The sequence below is a fragment of the Perna viridis genome, chromosome 5 (genome assembly GCF_037379345.1).
Source record: "Perna viridis isolate PV_CMFRI_1.1 ecotype Kerala chromosome 5, ASM3737934v1, whole genome shotgun sequence".
In the NCBI taxonomy this organism is placed as follows: domain Eukaryota; kingdom Metazoa; phylum Mollusca; class Bivalvia; order Mytilida; family Mytilidae; genus Perna; species Perna viridis.
In genome coordinates, this window is record NC_142449.1 from 26,405,974 (window position 1) to 26,423,989 (window position 18,016).

Consider the following 18,016-nt stretch of genomic DNA (forward strand, 5'->3'; position numbering starts at 1 on the left):
GTCTCCAAAAGATCTTTCGAAGGTGTTATTAAAGATCAAAATCTAACTTTAACACTGTAAGAGTAAAAAATATATAACCTTGTGACACATCGGCGTCTAGGCCTCCTTATATTTATTGTAAATGTATTATAATTTTGGCTGTGTACTAAGTTTCACTATTTTTTGGTTGACAGGAAAATGCCAAAAAAATTGTACACATGTAATTGTTTTTCAAAACTATAATCATAGTTTTCAAATCTAGAAAATTTAGACCTGAATATATGTTCACAAAAATAGCAACTGCGAAAATTCACAGTAATTTCTTTCACCTAATGATTCCAAATGCAATAAAATGGCATTTGTGAAAGATATGTAATCAATTATTTGAAATTCAAGTGTTATATTCCCTAACTTTTCAATCGAAGTAAAAAACCTAAATTTATATGACGGTTGAAGTATAACTATTCATAATAACCAGGTACTAATGTTTCATCATAAAAAAATATAGGAAATTTTAATGCAATTTTGGATTAGATGTTGTTCATAATATATACCAATCTGATCATTAGAGATCATGATAATATAGAATGCTCGTGAAGGGACGATTACTTTTTCTCAAATGGAATTTTTCCGCAAATTTTACTTGGTAAAAATTACTACTCTTCACTTCCTGAATAATTAATCGGAACGATTTAGAATTAGACTACTAAGCATGTTTAATGGAAAATGCTGAATAAATTTACAGATTCTTGACACATTTTGAAAAAATCTCAGTTTCCTAAATGCAAAGTTTCAATTTGCATCTGTAAAGACCAAAAAAGAAGTCAGTCAAAGTTTTATTATTGATTTGAAAACTAGACCTTATTTTTTTGCTTCAACAATAGAATATCAATAAGCTGAATAATTGCCTGAAAAATATTTCCTGATTTTGAAAGAGAAACAAAGTGTTATAAAGGAATATTATATGGACTATATTTTGCATATGGTTCAGAAGCCCTCTGATAAAGTGACAATAAGATCAAATTTCAATAAAAGACATTTAAAAAAGAAGCATATGAGGAATGAATTATAAACCTTTAAAGTTAGTGATACTGAATTCATTGAAGTACTTGTAATATGAAACCTGCCTGGTTTTTACAAATACCTATACTTTAAAACTGAATTACAATATCATTTATTTTTTATCACATGAACAAGATACATATCCATTTTATTCTCGATATTCATGTTAAAATCACAGACACAGAGACATTATAATAAATACATGATTTAACATCAAATGGTTATATATACATTGTGAATAAAATGAGAAAATATACACAAGGTCAACCTTTTCAGCAAGTACAGTCCCTGCACCGATCCATGCAACGATTTCACGGATTGATGACCATTGACAGATCAATAACCGATGACCAGTGACAGATCTAATTGCAGTATTGTTATGCAAGATGACAAATGATCTGATGAAAATAAAACAAATGTAAAATAAAAGTATCAATTGATGTTTAAATCTACCACATTTTTATCTGTTTAAAATTGACAAATAATACAACAAAACCTGTAAAATATATTGACTGCTGTGTGGTCACGTGATGCAATCAACAGTTTTATGGATCGGTTTGACAGATCGATGACTGATCAGAAACAGATCAGTGATCAATGACTGATTGCAATATTTGTTACATGGACCAGTTCAGGGATTGTACTACAGAATACCATAACAAACATTTTAACACCCTGGAATGCTAAAACTAAGTCATCAACAACGAAAACAAAACTTAACTATCTTTAAAACTCCCACAATATCATTCTTTAGCAAACAGCATTGGTATTATTGGTTCATACCTTTAAGGACTAAATTTAGGATTCTACCATTTAAAACAATCTTCCTTCTAAATTAAACAGGAAGCATTTTTTTTCTAGAAAATATTGCTATAACTGTTGTAGTGGTATGGGATATATCATGAAAAATCAGGATATGCACAAAATATTTGACAATAGCTGTAGGGCAGTATCAGCTTAAAATGCTGAATATCTACAATATCACCTTATGACCTAATTTTGAATATGGTTTAACAACAGCAGCTGTTAAAAAGATTTGAATAAATACTATGATAGGGGAAGTTTCAAGTTACAATTACTGTGTATCCTTAAAAACTTCTGACCTCCTTGACCTTGGAACAGCTGCAGAAACAAATCTCCTGCCTACATCGAAACACTTGCATTAACTGAAGGTGTCAATATAATAGACCGCAGTGATCAAATTTCATTGTTACAAATTCAGTTGAAGAATTTGCACAGCAAAACCGATTAATTTTTTGGTCTATTCCAATTTGATAAGGTCTGATTATTTCTTTTAATTGCAATAATTTGAATATGATGACCAACTTAAACCAATAATAATGTAAGAACTGTAAGAATTCATTCAATGTCTGAACCTCTCTTGCTGAATCAGAAAATGAGATCAAACAAACCAAACGAACATATTAAAGACTTGGAGCAAACATTGTAAAGCATTCCTACATTAATGAACAAAGCCCTGATTATGTTTTGAACACATAATAAAGTGCATCACATGAGCAGTAAATACAAATCAATGTTTTATGTTTAATGAGTAATATACATACAAACATACAAATCGGAATGTGCATATTATTAAACTAATAGCAGCCATACCATGAATTGGAGAGTTCACAGGAAGAGTTTGTGTCTTAAAATCAATTTTTTTGCAATTTTCATTTCTTACAAAAATAGTCTAATCAACTTATTATAGCATAAAAGCAGATAAAACAAGACAAACACCTGAAAAAATCAACAGGAATGGAGATATCTACAAAGGCTAAGCATATCTCTAGTTTGGTCAAAATCCATCATAAGAATTTGAATTAAGAGTATTCAAACAAGTATTACAGACTGACAGACTCAAACCCACATCCATCCCTTCCCAGCAAAAGGCAAGTTGGAGTATGTCTCAAAGGAGTATAGTAAGTAATGGCAGCTATTGAAACCTTAAGAAATATATTTGGTTCTAATTTCATCGAAACATTTTATAACAAATCATATTCATACATCCATATCATATTTGTAGAATAGACACCATTCAACAGTGTCTTGAACTTACTATTCTTCAAATCTTAAGGCTGTATGAAGGATTGTAAATATAGGGATGTTTTATTCTTGCACATAATGTGACATTGTTGCTGATTACAATAATAAAGACTTATAATTAGGAGTTATCACTATTACTGAAAACTTGAAACTGGATGTTTTGTTCTTTCACAATATTTAAATGACAGATTAAAATGTTCAGTTAACTGGACCAACTTGGTTCAGACATTAAATACAAGTAACAAAAGAAATGCACCATTTCAAGTATTTCCTTAACAACATTTTATAAATTCATTGCACAGTCATTGTTACACATCTCTCCAATCATATAACAAGCCATAATAACTATCACAGATAAATCTCATCTTTTACAAAACAACAATTTGAACTAAGTGTGTTTAACAACTCCATCCAAACTGAATGGAAAATGTGAAAGTAACTTTATTAAAGGGTATCAGTATGTAGATATGGTTTGTGGAGTTCTGAATTCCTGGATATAAAGAAAACCTCAAAGTTAGAGATTTAAAATTACATTGTAAGTTTTGCAGTAACAATATAAATATATTTTCATATTCCTACTGAACCCTGTGAAGCTTTTGCCAGAAGCTACATTTCAAAACTTAGCCTGAAGCAGACTAATTAAATTTTTCAAGCAGGTTTATCCTGAATTTTTGCTGTTACCAGCAAAATCAGCTATGAACAGGTCAAAACTTAATGTTGCATACAGTTGTAAAGAAAAAACTCAAGTTTGAAAAGTATGCTTGAACTATGCAATTTGGCCTCCAGTTTCTTCTTAGGGAAAACCCTGTATAGTTGTAAATAAAATTATTATGGATTTTATGTCCTATCTCCCAATTAAATATGAAGCATCTCAAATTGTTAAAGACAGTTGTAAAAACTTATCGTCCTTGGAACTACTGAAATATTATTGCTGAAATAAGAACATATGGCACATTGAAAACAGGATTTCTTCATAACATTTTTTTTTTAAGATTTGCATTAAAGTCACAGAGAAACTATCAACCATACAAAATTTTCAAAATCTTATAGTCAAAAAAAAGTTTTTGCTTTAGAAAAGTATTACAGTACACACCAAGAAAACCCTATCTCACTACCTTAAAATACAAAACATTGGAAAAACTTTCGAATTGTTTAAACCATCACAGATTCCCAAATGAAGAAATATCTAACAACAATGTAACTCTTAATCCTAAAACTACATGTACATGTGATTCCACTTCTTTATCTATTCTTGCAATGATAATGAAAAGTCACTTGTCAAAAAAATAAATCAATAAAAAGATTTACAGATTAGTGGATTGACCCAAACCCAACGAATTTGGTTAAAATTTTGTAAAAAGCCAGTGTTAATTTGTAAATCTCAAAAAACAACCTTCATATAAATAAAAACTTTTATCCAATGAAAACCTTTACAATAGACATCAAAATTTGTAATATTTGGCAAAAAAATCTGATAATTGCATGTACAACTTGGTGCAATAAGTTTAAAATCTAGCAGCATTCAGTGTAACAAGTGTTCATGTAAGAGTGAAAATGTCATAAATGTATGGAAGTCATTCAATGTCAATCACAGTGGTAACAGAATAACCCCAGTTGGGATAAACCATAAAAAATATTTCTTTGATTCAGGAAGTAGAAAACTTTTGCATGAACAAATCAGCAAATAAAAGGATATGTTCGTCAGCAGATAATGGTATATATTCTTCACTCAGGTCTACTAACAATAACAATACAAAGAACATATTAAACAGCTACTTCAAAGAGGCCTAGCTGTTAATTGCATGAATTACAAAAAAAGCTCACTACATTTGTACATAACAGCAAACTAAAAGGGTCCATGGTTTATTCCAACTTTGGGTATTCTACAGATGACCAAAGACAAAATGGCCATTATCATGAAGCATCATTGACAATGATTACACTGGGAGAATTATGTTTCTGAAGCACCATCTGACTAGAGTTAGAGGAGTAGGTGACAAACACAGAAAGTCTGTTCAGGTTATATATTCCTGGTTTACTAAATGCCGCTGATAATCTCACTGGTTTCTGTTGGTTTGGTTCTATTTTTAGCTGTGTCATGGTCTGACTGACCCAGTTAAAACAACTACTGTGACTAGGATAGGTCTGATTGGAGAAGGGATTCTCTGGTCGTGAATGAAATCTGAAAACAGAAAAAAATCAATGTTATACTAAGAATTAGTCTTTTAAAAAGTATTATTGTAGCAAGTATTGTAAACAGAAATTATGTGTGGCATTTTTTTGTCATGGCTGAACTTATTAATTTCTTTTCTTCAATCTTCATCTTGAAATGATCTGTAAATGCAAAAATTTTTCATCAACAAACTAATTCTGATACAGTATAGACCAACAGACAGTGATGGGTTTGTATGTGCCACCTCACATATACTATGCCACTTAGCACAAGTACATTTAGTGAAACAACCTATAGGCTCATAAATTTAGTGTATACAAAATTAGTGGATATTGATGTAATCTATAAAGTGCACATAAGATTAAACAATAGACCCTCTGGTGCTAATTTTCTGCCTAATCTTTACAGGAAAGTGTTGCACCTATGTGGAAATACCAACTAAGCATGCTCAAAAAATAAGCATGAAAGGGTATATACAACATGTACAGCACTTTAACAACATTGATTGATTGATTGATTGATGGATTATGATTAATGTACTGCGGCAGAAATGTCATGCATTTCAAGACGAGAGTGATTTACCAATTTAACAGACCCTGTTCTGTACCAGTTGATCAAGGTGAGCTGGATTTTTATTATGCTAGCTAACAGAAGTGACAGGTAGGCATGCTTTCCCACTTGGAAACATTCTTACTCCAAGCCAAACAGTCCTCACTCTATCCCATTAAATACTATGTGCTTGGTGGAGAAGCAGTGACTACCAATTTCAAGTCTTTGGTATGACTTGGCCAGGGATGGAAACCAAGAGCCTAATAACAAGACATAAGAACACTGACCGAAGATCCATTAAAGAAATTTAAGGAGGTAGACCTATGGTAAAGCACACAACTCTTACAAATCATTGAAATATTTGTATTCAGCATTTCATGTCAATCTCATGTAAGCATCAAAGTAATTTAGACTGATTTCATTCTGTTTCAAATGAAAACTTGATATGCTTTGGTAAAATTGAATATGATACAAACATATCACTGATTTCAAGAGTTATGTCCCTTACCCCAAGTCTACCTCCTTAAAGAATCTGCATACTTACCTATCAGGAGATTTGCTGGTATCAATCAAAACTTCAACAGGTACTTTAGAGCAGTTATGTAACATAGTCACTACTGGTACAATACAAACTCTGAAAAGATAATATGAACAAATAAGACACAAAGACATACACAACATATGTCATCATATTCTGTAAAACTATATAAGACAATTGCACTGTTAGGCGTGAGTCCTACTCAGTCTAGAAGGTTCAAAAGTACCCACTTTCATTTTTTATCAGTATTTCTTTTTGCTGCTAGAAAAAAATGAAATATTATTTCAAAAATTTTATTCCTTTACAATAAATTTCTTAAAATTTCCAACCGGACTGAAAAGACTCTCAGGGATCGACACTAGCAGTAGTCTAGTAGTGCTGTGCCACCCTAATTTTGGACAGGACTTCTTAAAACTTTCCATGGTAGTCCTATAGACTACCTAAATTTTGCCTTGTTTTTCATAAGATCTAAGTGTGTGCGGACTACCTATTTAACGTCTGAAGTAGGCCTGTTGAGCACCAAACAAATGAAGTTAGTGTCAAACCCTGGACTCTCACCTGACATGTGACTGTTCTTCTAATTCAGCATAACAGCTATTCTATTCTAAAGTACTTTCACAGTACATACTTTATTCATAATTCAAGAGTTAGAAGTTTTGGTAACTTACCGTGAGTTGCTAAAATTATGTGTGATATCACTTTTATGACAGAAACTTAAATCTACAATTTGTGTAGTGACTTCTGAATCCAGTTTCTTATTTTCTTCTTCATCTTCTTCAGTTTTGATGAATTTCAATGGAGGAGGGTCAGGTTTTATCTATAAAAACAATTCATAAATTTAAAACAACATCTTGAGTGATAGATTATCAAATTTTCACACAAATAGAGGCTTAGTAACAAAGCAATAATTCTTTGAAATCTCAGATTATTTTTTTACCTTCAATCTTGACAACAGAACAATGAAAGGTCAGATGGTTGAATTCTATAACCCCACTCAACCTTAATGAACAATGTGGTACATAAAGTCTGCATAAGCTGATATGATAATCTAAGATATTTCTTTGTTACTTCCAAACTGTACAACCAGTAAAATTACTTGTTTTCAGTAAGTTTGGACATTTATTTAGAATTTTCACATCACATGCATCTTAATTGTCTATATGGGTAATTGGTCCCTTACAGAAAAGCTTTCTAACTCTCCAATACATTTTTGCTGTAATAGTCATAAAATTAATTACAGACTTCAGAATATTTTTGCGCACATTTAAACGAGACGGAAATTTTATCTTAAAATCTAAAATAAAATGGGAAAATGACCACATAATTGGAAAATCTTATAATAAAATGAAAAATTATGTTACTGTAAAAAAGATCTTACATGACAATTCGATATGAGAAAAAAATGTAAAATGAAACATGCTATAGGATTTGATTATTCAATATTAGAAGAACTTCATGCAATTTAACATTATCTGGTGGGTAGACATTCACTGATCAATGTAAGTTACATTTAAAACCATAATTCTAGAATATAAGGCAAGTACACCTTAAAAACATAAATTTTTCATAATATCTGATTGATACAAAAAAAAAGCTCTCCTAAGTCTAACATTCAGTATGCTGCTTTCAAGGAATGAGTACATGAATTCAACATTTACATAACACAAACGAAGATTGATTAATACAAATTTTATATATGAGCTACACATATGATTGTAAAACAGAGCCCTTCATAAAAGATTACATGCCATTTATTGAGGAAATATTGGTGTTTTAAAGTGAAATGTAATAATCAGGCCATCGCTAAAGAATGGGAAGAATATAACAAACAAGATATATATTAAGAAAATTTTATAAACTCCCAAAAAATTCAAGCAAATAGAAAAGAAGAGAATATTGACACATATATCAATATTAAAAACTTGCAGGACATACCACAATATCCTCATCTGAATCCAGCTAAGTGAAAATGATTGTAATTTATAAAAGTTAATGATCATAATTCAACAACAAACATGATGACATACTATTGAAAACCTTGATTGTCAGCCTTTACTTCTAATAATCATGTAATCTACGTCTTGAAATACTGTGAATATTGAAACTTGTAATGTTTTAAGTTCCAATGTTAATATTTTTTGATTTTTTATTTAACAGAACTCTATACTTTTTCTACTATCAATGTAGGTTAAAATGATGGATACTTCTAACAATTAATCATACTGGATTCAATTTTTTGAGGTAAGAGAACCAGTTTCAGGCATATTGGATCACAACTTCGTATTAGTCTGACAAAATCTATCTCTTCTTGACCACATGCTTGGCATAAAAGCAGTGACCACCAATGTGATTGTCTAAAGAATGACACAACTTTCAGCACTCAAGGTGAACTGCTACCACTGGATGAGGTCTTATACACAATTTAAAATCATGATAAAATTGCTAAGGAAAATAGTAACTGATAAAAATACATAGATATAACAGTGCTAAGTACAGTTTCACATAATACTGTAACTGAATAATACCTTAATTGGATAAGATGTAAAAATAGTATCAATCTTCTCTATGTGTACATGATGCTGTCCAACTCGGATCTGAACTTCACCATTCTCATTGATCACAAATGCCTGAAAATAAGCATAGAAAAGAAAAGTGGTTAAGTATTATGTAAACTTTTGGCATTCTTTTAGATATCTTTTTTGTAACTTCTTTTTCATATTGTATAGTAGTTTTAGTACCTTTTACATGTAAGGTCAATAAGATCTGAGACTTGTGCCCTCTTGTCTTGTTTTGTTTTTTTAAAGTTTTTTGTTTGGTTTTTTTTTTTTGGCAAGTTGTTTTTTTTTCTAGACTGGTAATTTCATGGCTATTTTCCCAACATATCTTGGAAACTTAATATTTTTAATTCAACAACAACTATTTCAAAACTCCTTTTAATGAAGCCTTCTACAAATTCCTACATTCCAAATTATAATCAGAGTTAAGCCTAACTGATTATTCCTACCTTCCAAATAATAACCAGAGTTAAGCCTATCTGTATTGCACATTTAAACTCTGATAAATCTTCAGCAGTCGGGACTTGGGTATCTTGATCATCCAAGGACAGTTTCGCTTTGGACTTAGAACGAAAATAGAAGTCTGCACATGGGGTCATAGAACTACAAATCTGAAATAAAAAGTCAGTTTAAACAAAAGGTTTAAAGAAACAAGACACAATGCATATGATATTCAAAAGTTTGAGCCTAAATTTGTTTACAGACTGTACCATGCTTTATAAAACTGAAAATCTTCAAATCATGGTAATAATATGTCAACCATAAAGTAAAAATTCCCTACCATGATAATGACCTCACCCACCAATATAACATGTATCTATGTTACAAATACACAGTAAGTACAGCAGATCTGTATCTCACATCATAACTTTCTTCTTGAATATTCAACCCGATATAACCAGAGAATTCAGCATGTTTTTTTAAGTAGACAATTAACTTCAAGGTGCACTTGGTCTATGCTCTGAGATTTTACATGTGGCTCACTGAATTTTGAATATGTGTGTTTATTTTCAGATGCAAAAATATTTGAGATTTCATTCTCCCCTTTACCGAACTTCAACTTAGTTCCTTGACATTAAATTTTGAAACATTTTTTCTGTTTTTTTCCTGTTCTACATATTTGTTTTTAGATACTGTACATCTCTTACCTGTTGATTGTCAAATGATACATCACTAAATAACACACATTCTTTGCCTTTTATTGATTCTAAAAAAAAAATTTAAAAAATTATCCTTCAAAGTGAACTTTAAAAATCTCCCTTGCAGTTGTCTACCTGTTATGTTTAATGATACTTTACTATCAATCAGATGCTGCCCTTTCAATTCTTCAATTGTACAAAACAAAGTTACAAAATCAAAAAAAAGGTTTTTTTTTTCTTTTTTTGTTTTTCTTTTTTTTTTAAGTGAATGTAAATGTAGAAGACAAGGAAAATAAAGAAATTTGTAATATCTTATCAGAAAAGCCAGTTAACATTTCAGGGGAGTATGATTCCATCAAGTGCAATTTCCTACTGTTTTACTGTCATGTTGTAACAGTCATATAGCGGTCATGGTGAATACTCTGAGTAAGAAAAATATTGTCAGATTAGAATTTTTTTACCATAAATGCTTCAGGTCTTATCAGTTTCATCAGAATGACAGAAGTTAGGAGATTTATATTTAACCCAAAAAATTTACTTTTCGTAGATATATTATGATTATTATCTATACCAATGAAACGAGAAATTCTGGTAACTTATTTCCATGCAGCAGAACATTAAGTTATCAAGACTTCTTACCTATATTAGTTGGACTTCTTACTGCCTTTAGGCAAATTTGCATAGTTTCTCTACTGCCTATTTGTATTTCTAAAGACAAAGAAATAATATCATGAAAAAAACTGAACCAATTAAATTTAAATCTAATTAATAAATAGTATTCTAAGCATATCTACTGATAATCTTATGTTTTTGCATTAGCAAACCGAGATGAAAATATGCTGCATAAATTAAAACACCTCAAACACCTGAAACTCTCTAACAGTCTCTAAAGAATATCATTTCAGGATGAATTGTCTGTTACATGCATGAACTGTTAAAATCTGATTAATGTACAAATCTATCTACAAATACATAACACAGATATCAGGATGAGACCATTCAATTGATCCTTACTTGACCCTCGACCCTATGCAGACATTTTATTTCAGGTTTTTAAGGTTACAGACCACCAATTCAACCAATGAGCATTTGGAACGTACGCAAAAATAGTCCTACGCAGAAATTACCCCTGTTCCTCATAGTGCTGTGAAAAAAGTTCTCATCCTATTTAAAAAAATTTCAACAGTTTCTGAAAGGAAAAACATTTCTGTACATATTATAGGTGCATTTTGCTTCTTGTGATGTGAAGCCTAATCTCCATAATGATTTTTAAATATACCCCTATCTTGTGAAAACACTGGGATTTCCCATGCTATTTATAGACCCTTCACTTCCGGTGACCAGTACTGCACTGCAAGTCTGCTAACCCCACATGACATTCTGAGGATTGTGAGCTGACATATGTAGAATCATGCTGATATATAGTCCTCTGCAGGTTAAAGTTAAGGTAAAGTCCAGAGAAGCCATTGAATATTGTGAAATTAGCATAGAAGCCTATGGAAAGTGGAATTACTGGTTTTTAGCCTTAAATGAAGCCATGGCAAAATGAAAAGTTTCTTGAAATAGCTTTAAAGTACTTGAAGATCTTGTTAACTTTGCCATGAGAGGAATACACTACAAAAATCCTTCAAAATATGCATTTTTTTAAGTTATAGGTCCAAATTATGGAAAATTGGTCTTTTTGGCTGATTTTTATGTCCTATCTTGTAAAAAGTGTAGAAAATTTGGTAAAAATATCAAATATTAAACTTTGAGGGCTATACTTACCTAAATATGGTGGTAATAAGCACTTGAAATCAAGTTTGTGTAGATTTGAGCAAAAATTAGGTTAGAAATGAGGAAGAACTCATTACTGTGGTTAAGGCCATATCAGCATTCCCCTATGGCAACATGGAAAATCCATTATTGAGTACATTTTGTGCTTTAGGTGCCCTTTACTGGTCATTAATCTCCATAATGATTTTTAAATATACCCCTATCTTGTGAAAACACTGGGATTTCCCATGCTATTTATAGACCCTTCACTTCCGGTGACCAGTACAGTCGACTCCACTTAATCGCATATCGCTTAATTGCATATTTCGGTTATTAGCATAATTTTCTCCTGCACAAAACCATTTCCTATTATTCTATTAGGGAAAAAATCGCTTATTTGCATAGGCCTTGGAGGTGCATTTCGGTTTGCATAGAGAATTTTGCCTCGCCCAGGTAAAGACAGGATTTCCCAAATTCTATTTTAAGCCTTCGGGTCATAAATATGTCAATCATATTTATTGTTGTAAAAACTAGATTATCATCAATCAGGAGGTGGTAATAATGGATTAAAAAATCATGGACATAAAAGACAATATAAATGATTTCTAATTACATTAAAATAAACAAGCACCTAGGTGAACAATGACTTCTGACGACATGCCGAACATCACCTTATGATGCGGCTTGAGGTTCGGCTTGGGGTATTTTTTGTCCCTATTTAAATTCTTCCGACTACAAATGATTATCAATGTAAATTTAATTTTCTTTAATGAGCTGAACAGTTTTGAGTGAGCTTGGGTTACTAAGCATAAATATCATACGAAAATTAAAAGTCATTCATTCAGTACAATGTCTAATGAAATTCAACTACCCTAAGGTGCCCCATACTATCCACTCTTCATAGGAATATATCGAGGTCAATGACGCGTATAATACACAACTATCAGTGTACAATGAACAGAGGAATAAAAACACACAGACCATTTCAAAAGCCCAAAAACTGCAAACATTGATGATTATTACACTGAATCCTGCCTGAAATATGAAATATGGGATTTGCTTTCGTAGAAAGTTCAGGAAATTACTTGACTATTTATAGATGAGAAACACGTGGTTTTACTTATAAATACACACAGCGTAAAGAAGGTCAATAAACAAGACAAACACAATATATATTATTATTTATTGATAAAAGAACAATACAATGAGAAGGTCTATAACAATTAAATACCAGATCAGAAATGTTGAACAGTGATATCCCTGGTTGATCCACAGTATCGTCGTCTTACCTGAACTCGCACTTCCGGTAAAATCGTAATTTCGGTTATAAGAATAGCCCGGTTATTTGCATAATTTTTACTGGCAAATAGGCTATGCAATTAAGCAGAATCTACTGTACTGCACTGCAAGTCTGCTAACCCCACATGACATTCTGAGGATTGTGAGCTGACATATGTAGAATCATGCTGATAAATAGTCCTCTGCAGGTTAAAGTTAAGGTAAAGTCCAGAGAAGCCATTGAATATTGTGAAATTAGCATAGAAGCCTATGGAAAGTGGAATTAGTGGTTTTTAGCCTTAAGTATAAGATCAAGGAAACAGCCAACAAGATGACACATCACTCCACTTGGACATAATATTCTGACCACATGTCCAACTGGAGGTTTATTTTGAAGGTTTTATTCTATGTGAAGAACTAATATGAATGACTAACTTGTTACACAAACACACCATGTTTTAGTATTTAAAAAATATGCCATTTCTGATACCAGGAGAAGAAATAACATGGGGAGTCCAAAGCATATATTTTTTTTAGGACTCTTAAGCTTAGTTTCAGAATTTGGTAGCCCTCTGTCCCAAATGTCATCTGAGTCCAGTTTATGGATCCCTGTATTTACAGAAAAGCTCTACTTTAAGATAGTATTCCGATTCCTGATAGTAGTTTATTGCAATTCTATTGTTAATGTTTTGGTCAAAGAGCACAGAGCAATAGTGATTAAGTATTAAGTTGAAAAAAATTTCAGTTAATAGGTAAAATTGAAGTTTAACAAGAGGCTCCCAGGAGCCTTAATCACTCACCTGGTTAAATATGTCTTTTAATGGCAATAAATTGTCATAAGAAGTTGTCTAACAATTTTGACTCAAGAAGACTGGTGGGAGTTATCATAAGGATCATTAACATGGCTTAACAGATAAAAATGAAAATTTGACCAGACATATCTCATCACGCTTAACACCTTTACCCTAAAGAAATAATATTAGAAACAGCAAAAAAAAAACTTCGAAAAAGGGCAATAACTCCTAAATGGCTTGACAGATTATAATCGAAAAATTATAGTCCGACTCCTATGTTCTATTTTTAGTAACATACACCATGTTTTTTGACAGATCAAAAATCTAAACACAATGTTAGATACCCCAAGGAACATTCCTACAAAGTTTGGTTCCAATTGCTCAAGTAGTGTCAGAAGAGAAGGTATTTGAAAGAAATTACATCAAAAATAGCAAAAAAACATCGAAAGAGGGCAATAACTCCTAAATAGCTTGACAGATTAAAATAAAAATTTGACCACAGATAGATCTCTTTATGCTGAACACCTACACCCAATGACAGAAATTGGCTAAACCTAACAGTTCTGTAGATATATATAAAAAAAATTACCCCTTTGTTCTATTTTTAACAGCCGCTGTTTTTTGACGTATCAAAAATCTAAACACAACTTTTGTGCAAGATACCCTAAGGAACATCTGTGCAAAGTTCAAATAATTCCGCTCAGTAGTTTCAGAGGATAAGATTTCTGAAAAATTGTAAACGGATGACTACAAAGACTACGACAGACTCCAAGTGATGGCAATAGCTCACCTGGCATTCAGCCAGATGAGCTAAAAATTGTATCTATGGTGTTAATTGATACATATGTAACTTACCTGTGCTACTTTGATCTGAACTTAAATGCTGTATTGTCCATTTCTCACTCGCACATGACACTTGATTTATCTGAACTTCCTTTACATGTGCTCTCTGGGCCTGAACCTGTAAAATAGAAAAAATGTAACTTCACTTCTGAGATCTCTGCCAGGCTGATGTGATACCACAAATATCACTTATTTAAGGAATAAATGTTTTCTTCAGTCTATGAAGAAATGACCTCAATCACAAAGTTAATGATGCCACAGTCATGTAACAAAATTTGGTCAATGAATTAATGGACAAAATTTTTATCCAATCAGAAAGCATCTTACATCTGAAATTAAATTATACAAAAATAAACTAGATTTTCAAGGTAAAAAAGTGAAATTTTTTTCCCAACTTACATTTGTTTAGTAAAATTAAAGGTGTGTTGATAAAGGTGGTTTTCAAAAACACACATCTGAGTATTTTGGTGACACAGCTGAACATTTTTTACACAATGATTTTTTTTAAATACCTGACTCAGATTTTCAAGCTCACAGAATACAACACAGGAACCAGTTGTTCCCCCTGTTTGAGATGTATTATTTCCCCTTCTTGCTACAGCCCTCACACTCAAGGACTCTAATGTATTGATCACAGCAGTATGACGCAATAGTCGATATCTGAAAAAAGATTTTTTATTAAAAAGATAAAGTACTCAATCTCCATGTCATCCTTATTTATGTCTAATTGTTTCAAACCTTATATAATTGAGTTAAATGAACTAGAAGATGATGTCACAACAAACAATTTGAAAATCAGCAAATCAAAGCTGATAACCAAATCATAATCATTATGCCCTGAAGAAGCTTAGAAAAATAAGACCAGAAATGTTCATAGTCAATAAAGCACACAAAACGAATGTTGTATAGCATCTGAAGAAGGAATTTAACATAAACAAATTACATTTTACAATATCTTGTAATTTTCACTCGCCACACTCTTGGAAGAAAATTTGAATCTGCAAACTCATTTTGCAACATACAAAAACATTTTTACCTAAGTAAAAAAAAACCAATTCAATAATGAACGACTATTGCAAATTCAATCAGTCACATTTTTGGGCAATAATAAAACATTTAAAATCTTTCAAAATTTACAGTACAAATTGGATACTTTTTTAACATTAAATTTACCTCAAATATTTATCAGAAATTTAAGCAGTTTGTTCATAAATAAATCCTACCTTGGTTTTGGTGAAGATTGACAAGGTTCATAATAAAACATGAAATGTGCTTCATGTACACCACCAATATCATTTCCTCTGATCCATGCCGGCACAGACAAGGTATTTTTAGGTTGAAGCACACCATTTGGAAGCACAATGTCAACAACGGATGAAACATCACTAGTCACTTTGGAACTATATTCACAAGTTGAGCTAGAATTTGGCACATTAGCAGTTTCTTGGTACACACTGGGAAATTTGGGCATTTCTCCATGTGAGCCCAATGTAAAGAATTCTGGATTTGAAGATCCTACTTTTAGTTTGTGTAATGGACTAGAACCTATGTTTGTAAATTGCAACATAATAGCATGCACCTCCCCACACAGAAGAGTTAGTGGAAACTGACAAAATGACACTTGTAGCTGGGGCATTTCCTGCTGAATTACTAAGTCTAGCCGTCTATCTGGTCCATACATTTTGCTTGCTTTCTCCTCTTTAGTATTATTTAATCGAGGTCCTTGCACTTCAAGTTTTTGTTTTCCTCTTACACTAAGTGTATTTGGAATGGAAGATTTTGGAACATCTGTTTGTACTGTTCCCAGGTGAAATGAAATCCCTACTATTCTCAGTTCACCTGTCTGGTGGGGAACCAGCATCATCTGTACCTGAATGTATATGAACTGATCACCATATGTTTTAACTACATCATACTAAGTATCCACAAAAATAAAATTATTGTATTAATCAAACTAAGCATTAACTGATGAATAAAATTGAAGGAACAATTTAAGGAGGTTGACCAAGAGTAAGGGACACAACTCTTACAAATCATTGGAATGTTTGTATTCACCATATTACATCAATCTCATTTAAGCATCAAAGTAACTTGGATTAACTTCATTCTGTTTCAAATAAAAGCTTGAAAGGCTTCGGTAAAATTTAAATATGATACAAACATATCACACTTTAAGAGTTATGTTCCTTTACCCTAGGTTTACCTCCTTAAGCATTTTATTGCACTGGTCAGATTTTGCTTGATTTTCATCTAAAAAATTACGTTTCCTAGAATACTTTGATTCTTGGTTCTTGTAATGGTATAATTTTTTTATATGAAGACAACTGGTTTGTTTTCACCTTCTGCTTATCAGATCACATGATTTTACGAGGTCAACAAACAAAGTGAAAATTGACAAAACCGGAAGAAAATATATAATAAAAAAAAGAATCGTAATGATAAAATCCGGATTTGATATAGCGGAAATCAGCTAAAAAAGGAAGAAAATCGTTCCTGGCCTATGCAACATCCCAAAATAAAACACTTTACTTTTGTGAATGACTTGATATCTGTACCCGATTTCATAAAGAATCTCAAATTGAGATTTTCCTCAAATTTGACAAATCAAAAGACTTGACATTGATGAATTGAGGAAAACTCAAGACTAAGCAGAAGGGGAACTTTTCAGCCCATGAAAATAGTTGAAAACTCACACTGATGATTAAAAGTCATATAGTTATTTAGTCATAAATGTTCATCCTGAAAATGGAGAAAAATCAATACTTACTGGTAATTTCTCATTGCCTTGTAGACTCACACTGTCTAATACTTGTGTGTAGATAATTTCATTGGCTAATGTGTTCTGAAAAAAAATAATACCATACATGTATCCTCATTTGTTAGTCTTACATGAGCGAATATCAATATAGCATTGATAGATATGAATTTGATAGCATAACTGATACTATTAGATTATTTAATATTTTTTCGACGAGATGAGCATGAGGAACTCCCGTGAGTTGAAAAAAAATATTTAATAATCTGTTTATCGCTGTTGTGCTGAATTATAAGGTATTAATTTTCTTTTATTTCAGTTTTCCTGACCTAAATATGTAAGTTTTATAAGCGCTGCAAAATTTCCTTTTGGGACTATTTTCAGCGACATGCTATGTGACGTCACGTATGTTGTGCAGCTGTGATACACATTATTTGAAAAAAAAAAAATTGGTTAACTATGACCGTTGTGTTTAAAATTTGTGGAATGATTTTGAGATTTATTCATTCTTATCAGGTAAGTTACTGTAATTAATCATTTCCCATTGTAG

General features: G+C 31.7%; 1 protein-coding gene across 6 annotated transcripts in view; it reads right to left on the reverse strand.

Annotated features, from left to right (window-relative positions):
- Positions 1–2,572: 2,572 nt before the first annotated feature.
- The window catches only part of LOC148616862 (trafficking protein particle complex subunit 8-like), a 32,564-nt gene continuing 17,120 nt past the window's right edge, over positions 2,573–18,016 (reverse strand). For 4 of the 6 annotated variants that reach the window (XM_088584002.1, XM_088584000.1, XM_088584001.1 and 1 more), the window contains 12 exons: positions 17,479–17,553; positions 15,935–16,581; positions 15,224–15,371; positions 14,724–14,829; positions 10,681–10,749; positions 10,051–10,109; positions 9,352–9,513; positions 8,873–8,974; positions 8,283–8,306; positions 7,016–7,164; positions 6,354–6,443; positions 2,573–5,269 (listed from right to left, as the gene is read on the reverse strand). In XM_088584002.1, the coding sequence (XP_088440128.1) occupies positions 5,002–5,269; positions 6,354–6,443; positions 7,016–7,164; positions 8,283–8,306; positions 8,873–8,974; positions 9,352–9,513; positions 10,051–10,109; positions 10,681–10,749; positions 14,724–14,829; positions 15,224–15,371; positions 15,935–16,581; positions 17,479–17,553 (1,899 nt within the window). In that variant the 3' untranslated portion in view covers positions 2,573–5,001. The remainder of the gene's footprint in view (positions 5,270–6,353; positions 6,444–7,015; positions 7,165–8,282; positions 8,307–8,872; positions 8,975–9,351; positions 9,514–10,050; positions 10,110–10,680; positions 10,750–14,723; positions 14,830–15,223; positions 15,372–15,934; positions 16,582–17,478; positions 17,554–18,016) is intronic. The other 2 variants (XM_088583999.1, XM_088584003.1) reach the window with 2 other exon arrangements.